This window comes from Ceratocystis lukuohia (assembly GCF_044167205.1).
Source record: "Ceratocystis lukuohia strain C4212 chromosome Unknown Supercontig2_pilon, whole genome shotgun sequence".
Lineage (NCBI taxonomy): Eukaryota > Fungi > Ascomycota > Sordariomycetes > Microascales > Ceratocystidaceae > Ceratocystis > Ceratocystis lukuohia.
The window spans coordinates 1162806-1185552 of record NW_027263521.1 but is presented as its reverse complement, the minus strand read 5'-3'; the positions used below and the strand labels follow the sequence as shown (position 1 = coordinate 1185552).

Below are 22747 nucleotides of genomic sequence, written 5' to 3'. Positions count from 1 at the left end.
GTTACTGGAAAACAAAGGAATAAGGAAAAAATGTGACGCCACCCACCCGCCTACCTCATCATATATCGTCAAACTCATCATCCCACCCAAGCTGCGCAAAAACAGACCCTGTTTGTTTTGAGTCTGGTTGTCCGGCTGCCTTCGCCAAAGTAGGGTCTCTTGGCAGCGGCTTAAAATCTATATGCTTGCTCATCGTTGCATCTTTTATGCTTGACGATGGTGGATTCAACTTCATAGCCAGGCTCCGGGCTGTAGCCGATGCAAAGGGTGATGATGCCACTACCGGCGCTATCCGCGAAGACATGCCCATCCCTGGTGTACGCATAGCGGTAGCGCGAGACGGGCTCTTAAATTCCATAGGGCCAGAGGAATCACGACCGCCAGATCGTGGAAAGAGGAGGCCTTTAATTCCGCCGGATCGCCGCACGGAGGCTCTTTGGGCGAATACGGGCGAGAGAGCTAGTTCATCCTCATCATCACCGTTGTTGTCGTCAATAGTGGGGAGTCTACTCTTTACAGATACGGGGGTAGCCGTGATAAGAGCTCTGCTAGGCGTGTGAATAGTCCTAGTACGGTGACTGTTGGTGGGTGTCGCGTTGATCGTCGTATGTTGTGGCCGTGCAGGCGTCTCTCCCACAACATCGTCATCTTCGTTAGCTTCAACAATCCCAGAGTGCGTGACTTCATCAGTTGTGAAGCTCTTGAAGCGACATGTCGCAGGAGTATCACCAATGACGTCATCGTCGGGCCTATAGCCTGGGGCAGGGAAGCTTTGTGATATGGGCTGGCAAACTTCTGTAGATAGTGAGTGGCCGTGATAGTCGGGATCGTAGTGCTGTGTGAATGACTGCGACTGGTACTGGGAGTAGTATTGACTTTCTCGTGCTGGAAGGCTATGCTGGCTATGACGTTGGCTTGCACTAGCATCGACATCGCGATATCGTGGTCGCATGGGAGTCGCCTTGACAACCTGAGGGCTACTATTGGGAACAATACGCTGGGGCTTCTTTGTCTTCCTAATCTGCGATAGTCCGCCTCCGCCTGCTCTCCGCGCCGATTCATCGGTGATAGCCCTGCCGGCCAACTCGCGGTTTGGTTTGCGGATAGCCGAGATGGCGTTCTGTAACTCGGCTTCGACGATAGCCTTCTGTCTTGCTTTGGGGTCGCCGGCTACACCGGCCATACTCTGACTATGAGGAAGGCCAGGTGCTTTCATCAAGCCACTACCATCGCTTTTGATGCGTGATAGGTTCGACTCACTAAACTCTCGCTTCAGGCCGGGCACCTCCCGCGGTTGTGTGGCCATCATAGCCTCGATAATCTGGCTTGGACCACGTGATAGACTCCGATGTAGCGACTGACGCTCCTCACGGGCTACGGCACGTTCCATAGCCTGGCCAAGAGAAATGCGTTTGGATTGAGAGCTCCTTGGTTGTGCAGTTCGTTTCGTTACAGCACCAGGCATTTGCTTCTCTTTTTTGATCGACACTGCGGGCGAGTTGTGTGCTGGTGCATCCTCTGCGTTCTTAGGCGGCTTCTTTTTAGGCAGGATTGAGGGACCTCCGAGCTTCTCGCTGATAGACTCGCATACTACAGGAAGACGCTTTGCAAAGCTGGCAAATGCGTTAGGCCTAGAAACATAGTGGAAGAGGCTATAAGGGAGAGTGGGTTGACTTACAAGGGGATGATGACATCAATGCAGAAATCCTTTAATGGCTCAGATGACATCTCCATCTGCTTCGATGTATCTTCGCCAGATGATTTAGGCACATGTGAGTTTTGGATCATGCGCAGCTCATCCGAGATAGTCGACTGCCAAATACCCAAACGATCGGCCAAAATATCAGCAAGGGTTGCAAGATCTCGCTTCTTAGGCTTCTTTACCGGCGTCTTAGCCGGTCTATCAGTCTCTATGCTAGCTACAACTTGATCAGGAAGGACAGAAATGGGGACGGATTCGCAAGCTTTATCGGCTTCCTCGACTTGTGCCAGCGGCTCTAGTGCGAGAGCCTCCAGGATAATAATAAGCTGCAGCTGAGTTTCTCGTACACGCAACAGCGACACATATGATTTAATGTCTGACTCGGTGATGATAGCGCCATCTTTAAGCTGTGGCATGTTGTGTCTCCACCAATCGCGGATTTTGGTCTCTTCGTACGGGTACAGCCCATCTTTGCCCAGCTTCATTTTCCGCTGGCGTCGTTTTTTAGGCCGGCTATCTGCTTGGTTATCATCGCTCTCGTTATAGAAGCCCTTCATGTCACGGATTATTTGCGGAATTCTATCTCGATACTTGATATCGAGTTGGGCTGTAGTCATAATGAGGTCCTGTAAAAAGGCTACAAGGTCGGCCATTTTACTGTTGTCCTGTGTACCTAGGGTAAAGGCAGCCCGGGCGCGGGAAAGCGGGCCTTTTGCAAAGTACGTGAGAGGTCCCTAGGTAGGAGTTGAGTGTTAGGAGGCGCAAGACGCAACACATTATATAGTAGAAGAGAAAAGAGAAGTACTCACCACAGACTTGTACAAAGCTTCCCAGTATTGCGTCCGCGTATTATCAAAGATGTTTTCCGAAGTGGGTGGGGCATCGGCAAGTGGCGCCGCATTTGAGCCTGGTGTCAGTGGTATTACCGGGGCTGTTGACTGAGACACAATTGGTATTGACGTTTGGGTAGCTGAGGATAGGTTGGTGGTAGCAAGCTTCGGAAGCCCAACCTCGGAGTTGAGACTCGACACCGCAGGCTTTGCTTTGTCGTTCGAGATGGGCCTTGCATTAGCCTCACTAGAAGCTCGTGACAAGGAAGTTCGCTTGCTCTCTCTAGCCTCTTTCTTGGTCTTCTCGCGAGTTTTCTCCTTATCTTCCTGCCGTATGCGTAGCTTCTCTGCAATACTCCAATTGCAGATTGACGCCTTTTCGGTCAGGTCATTGAGCTTGACCCAGTAGCCAATCTGGCAGATGGCAAAGATTCCCTGATCACATGCATCCAACACAAACAGCTTGTGGTTTTGTGATACGGCTACAAGGACATGTGGCGAGCCGCTTCGGCGGGTCTCAAGATCAACTATGCGAATGGTTGGCGCCGAGAATCGTCTTGCCGCATATATGTCGGCAAAAGGTGAGTGGAAGTCAAGCATGGATAGTGGGACATGCTTCCGAGGCAGAACGAGGACTGGGTATAGTGTGTGAGAGGCTGGATTCGAAGAGGAGCTTTGAGGCTGCTGAGAGTTAGCTTGCATGGCGCAACAAGACCCTGGGGTTTGTAGTGTAGGAAGGCTACCTTGAGAACAAATGATTTGCCCAGAAGCTCAACAGCATCATTAGCATCTGATATACGTTTGCGTTTGCGACACTGGTCGTGTACTCTGCGGCTCTCTGTTACGTTCTCTTTTCCTTCACCAGCATCTGGATTCTCGAGCGCCGGTGTTGAAGTCCCACTATGGGATGAGCGCTGCTTGGCATCTCGAGACCAGTCGAGCGGGAGCAGGGGAAGAGATGGGGACCTCGCCCGGGGAACAGAGGATGAGACCATGGCGCTATGCAAAGACACCTTGATGCAGGTCGCTCTCAAGAGAGGATTGATGAAGACCAGGGAGCGTTAAGCCATGGGCAAACAACAGACAGAAACGGCAAACAAATAACAAGTAGACGAAGCGATGGGGCGCAAGACCAATGCCGGGGTCTTTAGGCCGGAGACAAGTAGGTAGAGGTCGGGTAGGGCGAGATCGTATAGGTGCTAAATCTTCTCTACGGAGAGCCTTTCAGGCAAGCTGCGTATCAATTGCGATGGCGACTTATTACAACAAAGATCCAATATTTGATACAAACTCAACGTGCACGCCCCCCCAAGCCAGGATTTGAACGGTTGCTAAGCAGAAACCCATTAAACTCTATTTGACGCGACACGTGACGCTCAAGGCGCGTCGCGTAAATATTACTCGAAGGCTTCTGAAAGTAGACTGTTATATTGACAGCTGTCAGCTACGTCTTGACACTGTCAATAGCTGTCACGATAAAATACAGAAACTCATCTCCACCCCTCCTAGTCAAAGCTACTAAGACATTCCAACCCCTCCCTTTCCCTTCCTTTCCCTCCCCTCCAATCCTTGCCCGTCATGTCTGGTCGATATCTTGCTCTACGGCGCCTTGTGTCTACTCAGGCACGCATTGCACCCTTCACAGCCCAACGGCGCTGGGCCGCTGTGCACGATGTCCGTTGGCTCGTCACTACGCAAGAGAGCCGAACAGTTCTCGAAACCTACCGCGAAAAACTAGCTAGGCGGGCCAAGGAAGAGGGTCTCGAGAGCATTGATCAACTACGTGCTGCCTATGCCGACAAGATAGCCAAGGTCCGTAAAGCCGACTCTACCCTGCCGCCTGGCGCGCTAATTAGCGAAGATGACTCTATTATCAAAGCCCACTCGGAAACAGAGAGCTCTTCAGCGCCAGCGGCGGATGCTACTGATAAATCGGACACCTCAGCGACTGCCAACGCTTCTTGCTCACCCGCTGATGCGACAGTTAGCTCCACGCCGAATCGCGCGGCTGCAGAAGCCATTGCAAAAAAGGCCGCAACTGGCAAATCCAACTCGGGCATCAAGACTCTGGGCGAAATCCTCGATCTCGACAAAGTACGCGACTTGCCTAGCCGCGAGCTAACAGCGATTTGGCGACTACGCTATGCATCAAATCCAGACTCCCTCTGTGCCGTGATTCCCGCCTCAACATATAACGCCATGGCAGCCGTTGCCAAACGAGCACCACAGTTTGTGCTGCCAGTACCACACCCGGATAAAGGCGCTGAGATTCACTTTCTACAATGGACGTTTGATGCAGCGTCGTGCACTAGCTCTGTTCTCTTTACGCAACTAGCTGAGTACAAGATGCGGGGCGAGTTTTCTCAGCCCCACACTACTATCACACACCACTTGGACCTAGCCGACGAGCGTGGCTTGGTTCTGATGCAGGGCCAGGTAGTTAATAATCGCGGGGCCAAGGTGCAGGATGCGCAGTTCCTGATCATGTGCATGCAGAAGTTCTATGGTGCATGGGAGGGTATTGAGGCCGGCAAAGTCGGTGAAGAGAGACGCAACCTGATTGATTACTTTGTGGCAGGCGACGAGCGGTTCAGCGTGGAGCGTTTGATGGAGGAGACAGAGCGGCTAGTGTGAAAGGAGCTGCGGACATCAGTGCGAGAGTGGGTAAAGGAGCGAAAGAAAAGAAAAGGGAAGGAAACCCCCAGACGCACGCCCTCATCATTCCAATCACACATCGAAGAGACGCAGCCTCGTTTTCGCGAGTCTAGTTGTCATTGTACATTAATTGCAAATTGCATGCTGCCGTTTAACATGCCTCGTTCCACGGTTACGGCTCAGCTCTAGTTAGAAGGAATTCCGGTGCATGCGCATGTAAGCACTTGTTTCATTTTTAGGTCAGCTAGCCGTTGGAGAAGAGCAAAGAGCGAATCCGGATTTAAAGATGACGACGAGCCTTTGCCTTCAAAGATGACTGAATTAACAAATTTAGCCTCTTCAGCCGAGTTCAGCCTATTAGGGCCCAGGACAATAACGGGAAGAAGCACCACAAACAAAGTATTTTCACGTCGCTGAGGGAAACAAAAAGGAGAGCGAGCATACGAGAAAAAGCAAGCTCAACTCAGGAAACCCTCTTAGCTCGTATAAACCCACATGAGTTCCCCCATGTTTTGATCTCAGTAGCGATAAGATTATCACCCACATGTTATGTCAGACCAGCTTCTTGGAAATCGGTAATCGGGACAATAAACCGAGCGGCCCCCAAGAAGGAACCACCTAAACCCGCCTTTTCTCCAATTTTCTTGGGCGGCATTGCGCTTGCTAGCTATTCACTTGAGGGCTTTCTTCATACTAATATATTTAAGCAATCCCGCCTCTTCTCTTGATTTCGTCTCTTTCATTCTCTCCCGTCTGAAAACTCTCATCAATCGTTCGTGGGCTTGCTTTTATCGGATTTCTTACCCATATAAGCTATCAATATCTGCGTCATCTGTCATATCCGTCATCTCAGCCGTCTGTCATCTTCGTCATCCCCACTGTCTCGCTCTGGCTTCTTGTTCGAACCTAGCTGTCCTACCACCCATTATGCCTTTCAAATCGCCATATCCCGAGATTGATATCCCAGAAGTTGACTTGTGGTCTTACTTCTTTGACCGTCCACAGAGTCGCCAGCCCGAAGACCGCAGTAAGCCCTTGCTAGTTGCCTCTTTTGGACTCCCTACGCTTCGATTTTTTTTTCTCCCCATCTCTCCGGCCTATTACTAATCCGCCTGGCACCACAGAACTTTTTATCGACCCTCAAGCAAAACGCGCCTACACCTTTTCAGACTGCCATAACCTCAGCCTATCGCTTGGCAAGGCCCTCAAGTCCACCTTCGATCTGCCAAAGGGCTCAAGGATTGGTTTCTTTGCGCCCAACAATGTTGACACGCCCATAACAACATGGGCGGTTTTGTGGGCGGGCTATGTGGCCTGTCCCGCCAACCCGCAGTACACTGTCGCTGAGCTGGTGCACCAGCTTACTGATGCCAAGGTCCAAGCTATTATCACAGTGAAGGAGCTTCTGCCTACTGCGACGGCTGCTGCCAAGAAGGCGGGCCTTGCTCCGGATCGAATAATACTAATGGGACACGAGAGAGACGATAAGACTCGGCATTGGACCGACCTGAAGGCTGCAAAGCCAGACACTATCGCCAGAGAGCCTGTCGGCCACAACGACCTTGCATTCGTTGTGTATAGCTCGGTATGCTTGCTAGATATATTTCCTACTACCCGTAAAAGTTCGTAGCACTAATGCGCTTTTTACTCTCAGGGCACCACGGGTCTACCCAAGGGCGTAGCTTTGACTCACCGCAACATTGTTGCTAACCTGCTTCAGCATTCCGTCTTTGACTGGTATCTCCTCTATCCCAGTCGAGATAGTACTTTAAGCATCTTGCCCTTCTACCATATCTTTGTAAGTGGAACTCCATCATAATAGAGCTCAGTGCTATCGGGGTTTTAACATTACCATAGGGTCTTGTTGTCGTCATGTTTGGGGCATCATTCTCCGGAATTCCCGTCTACATTATCGGCCGCTTTGATTTAGAGACTGCCTGTAAACTGATCCAAGAGCATCGCATCAGCGTTCTTTTTGTCCCGCCACCAATCATCCTCGGTCTTACCAAGAGCCCTGTGGTCTCCAAATACGATCTCCGATCTCTTCGCTGGATCACATCCGGTGCTGCGCCACTGACACGTGAGCTTGCTGAGGGGCTCTGGAATCGGCTCAAGGTCGGGACCAAGCAGGGCTATGGTCTCTCGGAGACAAGCCCAGTGATTTGCACGCAGATGCCCGACGAATGGGGCAAATTTGTTGGCTCAGTAGGCCAGCTTGCGCCTAATGTTGAAGCAAAGATCGTCGACGAGAATGGGAAAGAAGTGCCCAACGGAACCCCTGGTGAATTCCTAGTCAAGGGCCCCAATGTATTTTCAGGCTACCTCAACCGACCCGAGCTAAACACAGAGGTCTTTACAGAGGACGGCTTCTTCAAGACTGGCGATGTGGTGTACAAGACAGACCTTGATGTCATCTACGTCACCGACCGGGCAAAGGAGCTAATCAAGTATAGTAAGCTAGCTTCATATATATTACCACCGCTTCCCCCTTCCCAGTTGTATACTAACAGTATCCCTCACAGAGGGCTTCCAAGTCGCGCCCGCCGAGCTCGAGGGCCTCCTAGTCGATCGTGCCGAAATCATTGATGCCTGTGTGATTGGCGTAATGGACCATTCACAAGCCACCGAGGTTCCTCGTGCATATCTTGTGGCACGGCCTGGTACGGAGCCCAGTGATGCCCTGACAGCCGAAATCTCGACATGGTTGGCCTCCAAAGTAGCGCCGTACAAGAAACTGCGTGGAGGAATACGCTGGATCAAGGAAGTTCCTAAATCACCTTCAGGCAAGATCATGCGTAGAATTGTCAAGGAGTGGGCGAAGAAGGAGGAGACGGAGGCGAAGCTCTAGACAGCAAATGTAAATACAAACCCGGAAAGGGGGGGGGGAGATGAAGAAGGGTGAGAAGGGAAGATAGACGCAGCTTGGCATCTATTCATGATGCCATGTTATAGTAGTATGTAATCCAGTATAATTTTGAATAATATAAATCATATCTTAAAATCCCTATACACAGTGCAGCAAAGGATACTTACTGGCTTGGCTGCTGCTCACAATCCTCATTTTCCGTAGCCCAATGGCACATAGCTGCATGTATTATACATGCAAGAGCATGTTTGCGGGTACATACAGGCAAACCTGCGGGCAAACATAGACCTGCAGACGTTTATAATGCCGACGTATATTTTTCATACGGCTCCCCTTAATCTCTTTGTTCTCTGCTTGGGGCCCAGCCTACTCGGCCGACAAAGCCCAGCATCAGACCCAGGTCGTCTGCGATGACGAAAGTGTTTCTAAGCATGAGATAGATAGTCTTGCAAAATACAGTGCCAGCCTACCCCATTTTGCTGACAAAGAGTTGACGAGGAGTCCGGATGTAGACAATAAAGAGGCTAAGCTACATGAGACCGATGAGAAGATAATTCAAAGGAAAATGCAAAAAACCCAGAAGGCCAGTGCGCATGACTTTTTTCGTTCTTTGAGACAAGACATCATATCATGAATGTTGCACTCGGCTTGGGCACATGTAGAAACGGCCTACGCACATGTACAAGTAAGTAGATGTTACAATCATGTTATTATATGAACACTTCTGCACCTCTGCCTCTATACATTTATGCCTTTTGCTTCCCGTATTTTCCCCTCATCTTTCTCGCTTGGCTTGACTGGCTCGGCTGCAGGAAATGGGCGCTTTTGACATGCTACACTGCTACATTGTCGAAGGACCATTTAGCCAAGCCAGTCAACAAGTTTATGCAAAAGCTAAGAGAAAAATGAAATAAAATAAACGCTAGCCTGGTCTCTAGCCCATGTCATCCCTTGTCTTTGTCGTGCGTTCACGCTCGCCGGATAAGCCCCAGAGACTGTCCCTGCATGAATAAACAACGCTGTACGATGCCACCTGCAGTATAAATACAGCAGCTTTACACACAAGACTGCACTGCAACCTATTCCCCTGTGCCTCAACCTCGACGTCCTTCCTTTTCTACAACGTTCTCTTTCCCCTAGTTCTAGACTCCTCTCAAACAAACTCACTTTGAAACATTCATGCTTTTACGAGGAAAGGCCACAACCGGAGAAGGAAGGAAAAATCAAAAGTCCTCCAAAGCAACTGTACATTTATATGTTGATGCCCAAGAACAATACTTATATCAAACCAAACGAAACAACAGCACAGAGAGGGGGAGGCACTGCGGAGCGCTAGAATGCTGTTAACCCTAGCCTGTGTGGTATAAGCGGTGTTGCAAAGCTAGGGTCCATGGCTGGGTCCGATAGCCGCAAGTTTGGGGGCTCTAATTGGTGGAACTACGTAGTTAGGGTTGCTTTGGGGGCACTGCAACCTTGACTATGATGCCAGTGTGTCTCCCTTAAATGCTCAAATATTTTCTTATTTATCTCGCCTCTGTTTTTTTTTTCTATTTCTGCAACTTTCTGTCTTTCCGCAACATGTCCTCTTCTTTTTTGCTACCCTGGCTGGTCGCTTTTGCTGAGGTTGCAATGAGTCCAGATGCTATTAAAATTACACAGCAAACATGTTATAACCCTAGCCCTAGTTCCAGCAGTGTGACGTTGGTCTGCCTGTACATGATGGCATGATGTCCACATGCAGACAAAGATAGAAGCAAGAGCAGAGAATTGCTTATCATATAATCTGGCAATCCCATTCAAGCTAATAAACGCATGTGTTGCAGGCAACTAAGAAAACGCGGATTCTGATAAGAGGCATAGCCGGACGACATGACGTGAGACGACAAAGGATTATGTTGTTGGTGCCCTTGAAACAGCGGCCGGCCATGGGTGCATTTTTCCCTCTTTTTTTCTTTTTTTCTTTTTTGCTCTTTTTTGCTCCATGTTCTCTGTTGTTCCCTTGCAACTATGCTGGGCGGAAGCGATACTCCAGCTTGTTCTTCCCGCCTTCTGTGGACATTCTCGTTCGGTTCTTCTCTGGAAGGCGGGGGGGCAAGATGCGAGAACACAAGCACAAGGACGGATACAAGCAGAAGCAGGATCCTTCATATCATGAGGTTGGGAAAGGAACGGGAACGTGGTGAAAAGAGGAGAAGGCTGGGACAACAATGTCTGAGATGGCAAGTATACACAGTGAGTACGTACGTCCAATGTCTAGCATCAAAGTCGGTGTGCGTCCCAAACTTGACCCTTAGTCACAGCTATATTCCAGGCGGACTTGTATTGCGCTTTGACGTGAGGGCCTTTTTCTCCTCTTTTGGCTCTTTCCTGGGTGTTATTTCTTAAGAAGCGGCGTGTTAACTGGATACGCCGAACACCGTTGATGATCAATCATGGCATGTACCGCAGATGAAGCATAGATCCCATGGCCTACCTGGCTTTGATTTTTGATAAAGAGAAAGAAGGCCTTGGCTGTGGAAGTCTCTGGATACTTGCCTACTTCCTTTCTTCGCCTTCTTCTTTCTCGCAATTTGATCTGCCTAGGCCGCTGTTTGCTTGTCGTCGCTGATCTATGTTAATCTACTAGTGTTTCTGTTCTTCATTCTGACTCCTTACTCCAAGTATAAAGGAATCAGGGAAAGGCGCATAACAATGCACAGGCCCAGGGGAATAAAGAAAAAAAAAGAAAAGGCAGAAAGGCTAGAACCTGTTAGACATAACCATTCCAGCCATGTCTCAACTACTGCGAGTCCTAATGCATGATAGTGGAGGCTGTTTGCGAGCAGTCATTTTTAACAAGCCTAAACCGTAAGGGTAAGGGTTTCGACGTGGTCATGTGCGATAGTACATATGTAGTGGAACGCTGTAATTTTACAGTCCTAGACACTACAACTCTCAAGCCCCAGTGTATACCCACTGCAACTCCGATTATCCCCCTCCATCCCTTGTAATAATATGCTTTTTTCTTTGACCCCCTTAACTTGGCTTATGGCTGTCAAGATCAGCGTCCCTTACTAGTGCCTGGACTAGCAGCACCAAGACTGACAAGCAGCTAAGAAACTCCCGCCGCCCGCGCATCCGCCCGCTCGCTCGTTTGCCTGTTTGTTCCGACTGTGTCTAGCTTGGGAAGAAATCCAGTTATGTTTAGAAACGAGTGGGCTAGAGGTTAGAAGCTAGAGACTATACAGTATAGAGCATGGTATACACGCCCTGAAGTCCGCTGGCAAAGTGGAAACATGTTTGATTTTGAGGAGTAGGATTTGATGAAAGATGAGCGATAATGTCTTGCTTGGTGTAAGGCTCTATCTTCAGCTTGTAGAGGCAAAGTGAAGATTGCAATCTGCGGCAAATAGAAGTCAGGGAGCGTTTAAGGAATGCTTTGAGAGGCGTTGAGTAGGAAGTCGTCGTGGCTTCTGACGGGCAAGCTGGTTTTTCTCATCCCCCCCCTCTAATGCTGCCCCAGGAGACCAAGGGTTGTCCTTGTAATCATATTGTTTCAGCGTCAACGACTTTGAACAACGAGATAGCGAAGAACGATGGGGGAAGACAGTAGAGACAGCGGAAAAAAGACTAGTTTAGGGAATATTTCTTCACGGCCGCGGTTGCGCTGCTCACAGCATCGTGTATCTGACCTTCCCAGTTGAGATAGTGAAGCCGATGTCCTTTGATTGCCAAGGGACCAGAATCAACAATGTGGAGCGACGAGGGGATGCGGTCAAGATCTGTTGATGCCAATCTACTAGGTCCTGATTATCCGAAGTGGGCTGTCTGAGGGTTCGTTTCTCCATGTTTCTCTTTGTATGCCACGCACGAGCGCACGTACAGCGTGTGTGTCCATCTGCAACTGCAACTGTAGCGCACATCGAGTTTGTTTAACAGCCTCACAAGAGTGTGGCTGTGCAGACTTGGACAAGAAGGAAAGGAAGACGAAGATCTCAGGGCTCAGCCAGAGTACCAGGTCAGGAGCGGAGAGAGGAGTGAGGATTTTGCCTGCATCACCTGCATCACAGTGCGCAGCTGACTCGGCCTAGGCTGAGAAAAAAAGAAGAAAAGAAAAAAAAAGGCCTCTTCTTCCTCTTCTCCTCTCTTTAGCTACTCTTGTATTCCCCCTTTATCTGCTTCTTTCCGACTTCCTCCCCACTTGACACCAAGCACGACACGTTTCTCACAAACCCCCTCATGACATGCGTATGTAGATGATAGGTAAATACGTACTAGTATTTACAGTTGTATGGTTTTGGTTCCTGCATGTCGCAGTATCACAGGCCTGCGGTTAAGCCAAGCTGGCAGCTCCCCCTTGCAGAAAAGCAAGCAACTAAAGAATCAAACAGGTCGAGCTAGAGCAAGAGTTTAGAGCTAAAGATCCTAAGGGCTAAACTCTTGATAGCGATAGCTAGTTGAGCTTCGCCCGCTTCAGCTATTATCAGACTTAAAACTTATTTGACGAAAAGATGTCTGTTGGAGCTTGGTCAAGATTATCTCTTGGAGCTAAAGAAATCAGATATATCAGCTAGTGTGGTATGGAAAGACGGATATCAGCATAGAAGGAATGCAGAAAGAAGCCTGGTTAGCCTGAATGTCTTTTTTTTTGGACTGGTCTTGACCCTGGGGTCGGCTGCAACTGAGGCTTTTGATGGCAAGCCACAGATAAAGCGGCGTGTCTCAGATTTACAGCTCATTGGATGGTAAGGGAGGATAGAAAGGGAGACAGAGAAGTATGGCAATATGAGTGAATACAAAGTACTGGTATGCATACAAAAGACTGACCACCATAAGTTTGGCTTTCTCGCACACACAAGCACCCATAGTTCAGGCCACTGAAGGCGGAAGCAATGGCAGAAAAGCAGGCGGTCAGCAAGAAGCAAGTAGAAGAGTGGCCAAATCAAGACGATTCTGCTGTAATATAGAGAGAGCCAGAGAGTCCCCGATAAAACGTGATAAAAATGGAGTCCCACATCTGGAACATGTGGCCCATTGTGAAGCTTTTCTTTTTTTTTTTTTTTCCTTCAAGGACTCAAGCTAAAACAGGATCAAAAGTAAGACTCATGGGCAAGAAAGTCATTCCCTTTAGCCCCCTCCCCCCATCTTCTTGTCTCTGTATGTCTTTTGCTTTCCTCCCTTCAATGACGAAATAGAGGGCATCCCTGCATGATTCGGAACCGGATCTCGGACTAGTCAGGTCCCCGGCAGAACCATGGGTAAATACAACAATGAGAAAAGAGGTTAAATCGTGTGGCTTTGACAAAGGTAGTTGCCGTCTTTGTCCTCAGTTGAACCCTAAGTCACCACCAATGAATTTCCCAATTTCTTCCTCGATCGTGTTTCACGCCTTTTGTTTGCTTCACCAGCGCACAACATAGTCTTGACACGTTACAGAAATTTAGAAATTAATGCCATCATCAAGCATCACCACTATCAGGCTTTGTCCTCTGACCCCGACCATCGTCTAGTCCATAACCAGTTGCAGATCTTTTCTCTTTTTTCTTCTTTCCGGTTGTCGTAATTTCAAATAAGGGATTCCACAGCAGTAAGCCACAAGACCACAAGACCAACCAACACAAAACCTATCGTCCTTCCCCTCCTTATCCTCTCGTTTTTCTCCCTTTTTGTCAGGCAGGGCCTGGTTCCAACTCTAAAGCGAGAGACTTGAAGGCTTGCCAGGCGGCCGGGGCTTTTGTAGCTAACTGTTTTGGGTAATTCGCCTCGAAAAGCTTAAGAACGAATTGCGAGGTTAAGCGTAGCATGAAAGGGGAACGGTAACATGCAAGTTGTTTGATTGTATGCGTAGAGCGCATGGCAAATGTTGCTCTGAGCTGCAGCTCTAGTGTAGCAAGACATGCGACCTCTGCTCTCTAGTGTTGAGCGTGCATACCATCAACTCCACATTTATTGTGATATAAAGAGCAGAATTACCAATTGACGTTCCAAGAAGATGCTCTGAATCCCGCCTCCATCCCCATCCCCACCTCCGCTGCCTTTGTTCCTCGTTTCCGCCCGGTGCCGCTTGAAGGGCCAACACATAATGGCAAATCTGCAAGCCAACAGGCCTTTTTCTATCCTCCCCCGCCCTTAAGATAAACACGAAACCAATTGGCCAAACAGACAAGGGCTGCCCCCTCCATAGGCCCTCGTCAAAGAAGCAAAAAAAAAAAAAAACCAGAGACAAAACAAATGCAGGCCGACGTGACAAGCAGAGCCAGGGATCAGGGGTGTACCCAGATAGGCCGTCAACAACAGGGCAAAAAAGAGCGAGGGAAAAATGATGCACAGGAAGAACAAGGTTGCAATGCTAACGAAGCGAAAAGGTCATTCATTCTTCAGGTTTGTGGCGGATTGGCCCAGCCCAAGTTGCTATCACTAGAGCTCACCAGCTGTGCGTCTACTGGCCTGGCTCGCCTTGCTAGCTTAGCTGGTTGGGCTTAGGTCTGGTCTAGATGCAAGCAAGCAAGCGAATGAAGCATAGTCTTGATCTGTCTTTAGATTTTGGGCAGGTTAATATGAAAATCAATACTGGGACAAGACAAAGGAGCAAGGAAGGAAAAGAACGGCCCTGTAGGTCGCTGCTCTCTCCCCAAGGAACTTGCTCCCGCTCCTGTCCTACTGGCGCACTCACACATCTACACCATTTCCACCCACCTTGTCTCTCTTTGTCTCTACATTTCTCCCCGTGCTTCTCTCGTCTCACCCTAAAATGCACCTCATATGTATATGCAGGCACCCCCACCCATCCTCCTCCTCTCGTCCCCTTCTTCCTTCTGCTGCCGTTTATCTTCCTGCTCCTCTTTCTACCAAAGCCGCCTGCATTCTGTTTCCTTTTTCTTTTTCAACCCTCCTGCTTCCCCTTCGGCTTTGACCTTTCTCTTGATTCACCCAGCCGCTCCTTTTTCATCACTTCTTGTGTTAGCCAAAAGGCCAAACGAGCTTTGCAGACTTGTGGCATTTCGAGCGACCATTGCTAGACGCTATCATTGCCATACATTTCATGTCTTACGGCCTTTAGTGATCCGCCGAGCCAGGTCAACATCTCAGTTCATGCTCTTGACTGATCCCCCAGGCTTCACATTGTCACATATTTCATCTGCCTCGTTTGAGAGGTTCTTGATTGATACGCAACGAGCTTTTGCCCCAGGCTTTCCTCCCTATTTCCCCCATCATCGCTATTTTCTCTCTTTTCTTTTCTCTCTGCGTTTTTCTTCTTATCTCTTCCCCACTCCAACCCAAACTTTACGCCGACTTATATGGATGGGGACTGGAGCACTCGGAATTGACGCTTAGAGACACTCAACAGATACAACTGGTCTGTTCTTTTGCCTTTCATATCCTGCACTTCCTCGTTCCCACAATCACCTTTGCTCGTACGCTCTTTGAGCCTTCTCTTGTGCGGCGGTGTCCTGTTCTTGGATTGTGCGGTGTGTAATTCCCGAAACATGATCTTGCTGTAAAGAATAAGAACGAAAATCCTCTTTTCTTGGCCACTTGATCACGCACCGCCTTTAGAAACTTGTTCTTCTCAATGTTGAAACGACTTTGAGCGAGGACTTTTTCCCAAATCTTTTCACCTAGAGGTTCTTTTTCCACGCCCCTCGTTTGCGTTTCCTGTTTGAACTGGCATCTTGTTCTTTGCCACATTTCTCGACCTTTTACTCGTTCTTTTACGTTTTTACGTTTGGTTCCTCTTCCTCCAGGCAAGGGTCAAACCTTGAGAAAGTTGTGTGTGTGTTGTCTGTGTCTGTTCTGCGTCTGCGCCTCACCTCTGCTTCCCGGATCCAACCAAGGGTTGTATTTCCTTGCCGGCCTTTCATCTATCTTATGCGTGCCACCTCTCATTGCCGAGCTGCATCATATAAGGAAGAAGTGCTACCTGGAGGTTGCACTTCAGAAATTTGAAAAAGCGGAAGTTAACTGATTTGCACTTCCTTTTCCTTTTCCTATTTCTTTTTATTTTTTTTTATCCTTCGTTGCTTATATTCCCTTTATATTCTTGTTTCTTTTCTTCCCTTTTTCTTTTTTTCTTTTTTTCTTTTCTTTTTCTGTTGCCTTTCTCTCTCTATTAGTGTCTATTGAGGTTCCTGCCACTCACTGAACTTTCATATTAGCACTGTCACCGGCTATCCCTTTCATGTTTTGAGCTTGAGGCTCCATGTATCTTGTCCCCCTTCTTTGATTCACTTCCAGCGTCTCCTCGAGCTCAAGTCCTGTCAAACATAGTGGAAGGCGCCATTCCCAACATGACTGCAACCCAGAGCTCGTCCAAGTCGTCAAACTCTGACAGAAATCTCATTATCGCTCTCGTGGCTTCTATATCTGGCGGCGTCATCATCATATCTATTATCTTGATCCTCCTGTACCGCCGCAAACGGAAGTTTTCTATTCTTAACCGTGGCATCTCTCCCATCGATGACGAGGAGATTGAGTCATGGAAGGTGTCGAAGGGCGATGATGGAATTGAGAAGGAAACTCTGGCATCGTCTTTCAATGGCAAGAGCATCAGAATGAAAAGTGTGCCTAGTGCCTACACTAGACCGCAAACCCCAGAAGCTGCCGTGCTTCGCAACCTACCGACACTGTCTCCAGATGACCTGGGACTATCATCCACACATAAAGTTGCCTGTAAAATGACACCGAGCTCCTCCATAGCCACTACCCTCCCCTCTATCCCACAAGAGCCATCAACCCCCCTCAAAAAAAAACCTCTCTCAAGGCCAACGTTACCAAGCCCGCGAGGATAAAAAAGCCAGCTGGTGTTATTATTTACACCGGCGGCCCTACCACCTTGAACGAGGGTATCTTCTCGTCGCCATCTACTTCCGAGTCTTCACCACATCACAAGAAGAGCATGGAAGCTCCGCAGACACCCATTCAAGCCCGGGCGCCCAACTCACGTCCTGGACTTACTGATGAAACTGTTCAGGGTGATGCTGCCTACCTCCCCTCGCCAAAGCGCAGCACTACCATGCGTATTAGCCGCGGCCATAGCCGTGGCCACAGCCGAAGCCACAGTCGAGGCTATAGTAACGGTCACAAGCACTCTTCTAGCCTTTCATCTGCAATGCAGCGCCACCAGCGTAATGGAAGTTCTTTTAGCTTCTCATCTGGCGGCATCGGCTGGAAGGACCAATGGCTTAGCTACCATCGCGATGTCGAAGCTGCCATGGACCCTAAAAGCCCTCCTCTTCTATCATCCATTGCATCCGCTTCCACCACTTCATCCGAGCACTCTAATCCCAGTCAGTCCTGTCGGTCTCCAGGCGTTACTGGGCCTCTGGGATTTTCTAGTAGCACACCTACGCTGGCGTTGACGCTGTCTCATAGCCGAAGCTTGAGCAATGTTAAGAGCACTGGTAGCTCGCTACACACGTGGTCGAACCAACACATGCGGATATACTCAGACGCAGCTGTACCTCCCGCAGTCTCTTTTGACTTTTCCGAGGGGGATGTCATTCTTGGAGATCTGTCGCCGCGCCCAGTGGATAAGAAGCCCCAGTTGCAAGGCATTGGACGAGCTGTGGGTTAGGCTCTCTATGCCTTGACTAAAGCAGCACCGTCTAATGTTTGCTCATATATTCCTCTATCTACTCATACCCCCTACTATTCTTTCTCTTTCCTTTTGTCCACAAAGACTCACCCACCACGCTCTTCCGACTTTTGACGATTCTTTTCTTCTCTCTTGACGATTTCATTTGATACCAAATTTCTCATGTCCATGCCTTTTCCTTTGTTTCAACTTTATTGGTGGCTACCTTTTTTTTTTTCTTTTCTATTTTCCCCTTCTTTTCTTTGTTTCCTCTATTTTCCTTTGTTTTTAACGGCGATACGATTAACTTCTCTGCTTATATTTCTATTCTAAAATAGGGGTTTGATACCTGTTGTATATATGGGACGCCGACGGCTATGCGCCGCGTGGGATTTATATAACTGTTATGTCTACTTGATCATTGCATACGTTCAATGAAATTCCTAGTTCTTTGACCTACAAGCTGGATGCTAAATATACATACACTAATAAAATACTTTGAAAACAATGCATTAGCCACTTGCTAAAGACATGGATTGACGCAGTAATACTCTGTTGCTTCCTGCCTGCCGCTTGGTTCCTCTTGATGTATCCTGTTGAATTGTAGCCCAGCCTTTGATACTTAGTATAGCCATGCATCCCCCTCAGACGCGGTGTCATCGTTGTTGGGCTTACGCTTTTTCTGGCCTTGTATTTTGATCTGGTTACACAAATGAAGATTGTGCAACCATTGACACATCTCTTCTTCCCGAGACTTTTGGACTTGACTTGGGGTCCCTATACGTTTAAACTCCTCATTTTTGGGGGAATTAGAGTGATCTATGTCTTGAAAGAGGGCAATATCATGGCTAATACTGCGGAGCCTTTCTTTAGAGCCGTCAACATCGCCATCATGAAGTTTAATTCTTTTGCCTAATGGAGATGGCGAGAGTCTTGTTCCGCTTGGTTGGCTGATACTGGCTTTGGGTTTGTGGTGATTGGTGGTTGCGAAACACATTCTGTTACATTCTGGGAAATTTTCATCCAGAAGACTGGAGGCTAAAGGCCGGGTTTCTGGGACGGGATTGCGCATGCAGGCATATGGAATCAAATATGGATCTTCTTCAGGTGAAGTTAAAGGGGGTTGATATGAGTTGGTGTATATAAACGCATGTGTCGCCGCTGTAGCGTGTCTTAGAACAAGAAGTGTAAGGTACAACGAGTAAGTGTCCATGGATGGATGACAAGATGTGCAGGCAGGCGAACTGGATAGTTCCGGGGCGGCAAAGCCAGGTGTGCCAGCAGAACATAAAGGGTTGCCGGTTGGCATCGCCAGGCCAAAGTCAGCAAGGAAGAAATTCCAAACATTCCGCTGCCGAGCCGGAGCACAGAGGATGTTGGCAGGCTTGATATCGAGATGAACGATAAACAAAGAGCTCAAGTATGCTAGCGCCTCAAGCATCTGATGCATGAAGAGATCGCTATGGGAATTGAGGTTGTCTTTGAAGAGTTTTAACTCGATTGCCTGCTGCATGGAAAGGGGCTTGCAAGCTAAGGCCAGGTCAACGCCATTCTCCAACTCATCAACACGAATGAATTCGACAATGCTGGGCTGTGCAATGTGTCAGCATGCACAACCTTCTTTGGAGATGGAGGAATTGGCTATAGTCTTGATAGAACTTACATGGCACAACTGCTTGAGCATAAGGGCTTCTTCAAGCAACATTTTCCGGAGATGGCTATTTCTGCTGGTTTCAGTCTGTTTGATAGCTACCACCTGGCCACTGTCTACGTCTAGAGCCTTAATCACCTGACTGGTGGCCCCAGTACCTATGGTTTCTAGCTCGACGTAACGAAATTTTGAAGTTTTCTTCTTGTAGATGGAGCTTTCTCTCGGCGGGATTAGAAGATCCGCTGGAATACGCTTAAGATGACGTCTTACGGCTTCGAGCCAGTTGTCATTCCAGACAAGCGAGAATGCGCACTCCGTGCCCTTAACATAAAACTTGTGATCCATGGTAGGGGCCAGATACAGTTTTCCTTTTTGTTTTAGTGGCTGGTGAGTTTCGCTAGTGAAAACGATTGCATCTAAAGTATCGGTGTAGTCCTCAATAAAGACTTGAGCTGTGACCATGCTGTAGAAAACCACCACCAATTGTTTGCCACATGGGGAGCACCGCGGTGAAAGTACAGGCTGCGCAAAAGAGTTGATACCAAACTTGAAGGCGACGAAATTGTCTCTGTATGTTTTGAATCGGTAGGAAGGCACAGAAAACTGTGCTGTATTCGCGGTATCCCTATCATTTGAGATGCTGACTGCTTCTTCTGGGCACTCGGAGAAGGCTCCACTGCCGCGTTTTCCTCTTTCAATGGCTTCCGCCGCTTGGTCTGTAGTGGCAATGAGGCGAAAGGCGTACTCGTGCTTGTAGTCCATTTCGAATCTTCTTTCGTAAGACTGAATACAATATCCAGGCAGATGAGGCTGCCAGCAGCCGGGGGATGGCAAAACAACGTAATAATTATTAGTCAAGTGAAAAAGGTACTTGGTTTTTCATAATCAAAGCCATGAGCCGGACAATAATTTAGCCTGGTCAACCGTTTATATAACCCGCAAATCCAGCCTTCCAACGGCATAGAAGCAGGTAGAATCATTATCAAAGACCTGACTCCAAAGAGAGGGTGTAGCTTCCATAATGTTCTGATTAATTCATGCTATGTGATGTCTGAGATGTGACAAGTGACAGCCTAGTTTACAGCCTAGGATGCATGGCTAATACACAGTATCTAGCATAATAAAAGATCTCGTTGGTCTTTTAAAACAAGCTTCTGCTGACTTTCCGCTAGATAGTACGAGAATATAGCAATGTCAGTATAGTTACTGTATCTTGAATTTTGCAGGTAACCCATGAAGACGGCCTGTTAAGGCGCCACTACTGATTCAAGCTGAGAGGCTGTTTCAGCTGAAATTAGGACAGCCACAAGTCGTCATAGAAGTAGACAGGTAAGCATTTCCCGGCACTTGCGATGGCAATGAAGCTGAATGAAACAACAAGATGGCTACTTTCTAAGCAGACGTTGCTTGAGTGTTAAGTATTCAAGCTCAGGTGGTGACATAAGCAGCAATGGTGGCGTTTCAATTAGGCCCCACCTTTCGACGCCACATACCGCGTCTTACAGAAGCGCCACACTTTTTAGGACGCGGTGGGATCGGCCAACGTACCTTGATTTAGTTCCCAGGCAATTTAGCACTGCAGCAACCAAAATTGATAGCCAGGCGAACGTCAACATCACCAAGTTTTTCCTTCATTTTTTCTCTGGTGCGTATAGCCGCGGTATTTTTGCATGTTACCTCACTTTACATATCAGTTTTCATATTCTCTTTTTTTCTTGGCTGAGTGACTCCCACTTGCTTGTTTTTCTTCTTGGCTTCCTCATATATCAGCATCTGCACCTCCCCCTCCCCCCTTCTATTTATACTAGCAGCAGGCAACACATCACAACACCAACCTGATAGTTCATCCATCAACTTCCTACCCACAAAATGGCCCCTAGAAAGAGCATGGAGACTGCCATCCGTACTGTGGCACCTGATGTTGATCAGACGACACCACCCTCATCCCCGCTATCTTCTAAGAAGACCAACACCAAGCCGTCAAGATCTGCCGAGAGCGCTGATGAGGCTGAGTCCGGAAACCATGTGAATGGTGAAGACGCAGCAAGCGCTGAGGGGGGCGAGGCTGATGCAAATGGCAAGCCTAGCGAGGACAAGGATGGCAAGGATGGTAAAGACCTTGATGCCATTGTGATAGAGGTATGTATTAAAAGGACCTAGGCCAAATCGGCCTCAGCCGGGCTATGGAGCTTAAAAACCTGACCTTATTTCATAGGACCTCACATTGCCTAAATCTATCATGACACGGCTAGCAAAGGCCGACTTGCCTACAGGCACTCAAATCCAAGCAAATGCTATGATGGCGATAACTCGCAGCACCACAGTCTTCATCAACCATCTTGCGTCTGCGTAAGTAATTGGAATCAAAAGAAGGAGCAAAAGGAAGTCCGATACGTTTAAGTTACAAGAGCTCTAACAAGGCCTACAGAGCAAACGAGAACACCAAGAACAGCGGGAAAAAGACCATTCTGCCAGCAGATGTGTTCAAGGCCCTGGATGACACGGAGTTTAGCTTCATGCGAGAGCAACTAGAGTTAGAATTTGCCAAGTACACGGAAATTCAGGCTGTCAAACGGACAAAGAAGAAACCGGCTTCTAGCAAGAAAGATATTTCTGATGCTGCTGCTAATGCCGATTCTGCTCCTGCAGCGGTGGCGGAAAGCGACGGAGAGGACGATGGGCCCAGGTTGAAGAGGGCTAAGGTTGACGAGTCTACTATGGACGTTGATGAAGATGAAGATGGCAGCGCTGATGATGAAGAGGAGCAGGACGTGCAAGGGGAGGATGAGCAGGGGGAGGACGAGGACGAGGAGGAAGGAGAAGGAGAGGGAGAGAATGGCGAGGATGACGAGGACGATGAGGCTGTTGCGCATGAGGAATATGACGCAGCGGACGGCGTTGACGATGACCCAGAATTAGTTGAGGAGAGGCTGCAGCGTGAACTGTTGACCCAGAACGATGACTCAGATGACGGCGATGACAGTGATTAGGCTTGTGGTAGACATCTATAGCCTTTAGCATTGGAAGGCTTGTGGTCGCGACCATACCGAATACAGTCTCCCACATATTACGACATATAACACAACGCACTTTTGCTGCTACTTTCTGCGAGGCTCGAGTATTGTATAAAAGTATTTGTAATTTCTATGACCCATGAACCAGATGCCCGTAACATTCTAGCCAAGTCAAAGTATTAGGAAAAAGGAAGTAAACTAACAAGCAAGCTCCAATAAAACAAGCCACCAAGAGAACTAAATAAAAACAGATCAAGGTTTCTGCCACGGCAGACCCTAGGCTCTATATACAAGTATAGGCCGTTTTAGAATGAACAAGAAAACAGCAAATGTAACCAAGAAAGCACTCAAGTTTAGCCAACTTGAAGAATAGAAAGTGAAATAGAAACAAGTCCGAGTAGCACCAATAAAAACAAGGCTGATGTTGCGGGGGGGGAGAGAGAGAGAGAGAGTAGTTGGAGGAGGAGGAGGAGGAG

The 22747-nt window shown here is 48.3% G+C and overlaps 6 protein-coding genes across 6 annotated transcripts; 4 read left to right on the top strand and 2 right to left on the bottom strand.

The window, feature by feature from the left end:
• Positions 1-58: 58 nt before the first annotated feature.
• Positions 59-3234, bottom strand: HOO65_020303 (DNA replication regulator SLD3; the record flags this gene model as incomplete). Its single annotated transcript, XM_071006383.1, has 3 exons — positions 59-1631; positions 1679-2436; positions 2512-3234. The coding sequence occupies 3 exons, from the start codon at positions 3232-3234 to the stop codon at positions 59-61; spliced, it is 3054 nt and encodes a 1017-aa protein (XP_070860941.1).
• Positions 3235-4110: 876 nt separating this feature from the next.
• HOO65_020302 (Protein ATP11 mitochondrial) lies at positions 4111-5166 on the top strand (the record flags this gene model as incomplete). The annotated part of the gene is made up of 1 exon (XM_071000033.1): positions 4111-5166. One exon carries the CDS (start codon positions 4111-4113, stop codon positions 5164-5166), a length of 1056 nt encoding a protein of 351 aa, XP_070860940.1.
• A 948-nt stretch (positions 5167-6114) lies between these two features.
• On the top strand, positions 6115-8035 carry HOO65_020301 (4-coumarate--CoA ligase 2; the record flags this gene model as incomplete). Its single annotated transcript, XM_071006605.1, has 5 exons — positions 6115-6214; positions 6357-6772; positions 6842-6985; positions 7045-7639; positions 7710-8035. The coding sequence occupies 5 exons, from the start codon at positions 6115-6117 to the stop codon at positions 8033-8035; spliced, it is 1581 nt and encodes a 526-aa protein (XP_070860939.1).
• An 8285-nt stretch (positions 8036-16320) lies between these two features.
• On the top strand, positions 16321-17606 carry HOO65_020300 (uncharacterized protein; the record flags this gene model as incomplete). Its single annotated transcript, XM_071006824.1, has 2 exons — positions 16321-16702; positions 16831-17606. The coding sequence occupies 2 exons, from the start codon at positions 16321-16323 to the stop codon at positions 17604-17606; spliced, it is 1158 nt and encodes a 385-aa protein (XP_070860938.1).
• Positions 17607-18228: 622 nt separating this feature from the next.
• HOO65_020299 (calcium/calmodulin-dependent protein kinase) lies at positions 18229-20019 on the bottom strand (the record flags this gene model as incomplete). The annotated part of the gene is made up of 2 exons (XM_071006640.1): positions 18229-19197; positions 19270-20019. 2 exons carry the CDS (start codon positions 20017-20019, stop codon positions 18229-18231), a joined length of 1719 nt encoding a protein of 572 aa, XP_070860937.1.
• A 1107-nt stretch (positions 20020-21126) lies between these two features.
• On the top strand, positions 21127-22247 carry HOO65_020298 (DNA polymerase epsilon subunit D; the record flags this gene model as incomplete). The annotated part of the gene is made up of 3 exons (XM_071006880.1): positions 21127-21396; positions 21473-21606; positions 21686-22247. 3 exons carry the CDS (start codon positions 21127-21129, stop codon positions 22245-22247), a joined length of 966 nt encoding a protein of 321 aa, XP_070860936.1.
• Between the last annotated feature and the right edge of the window lie 500 nt (positions 22248-22747).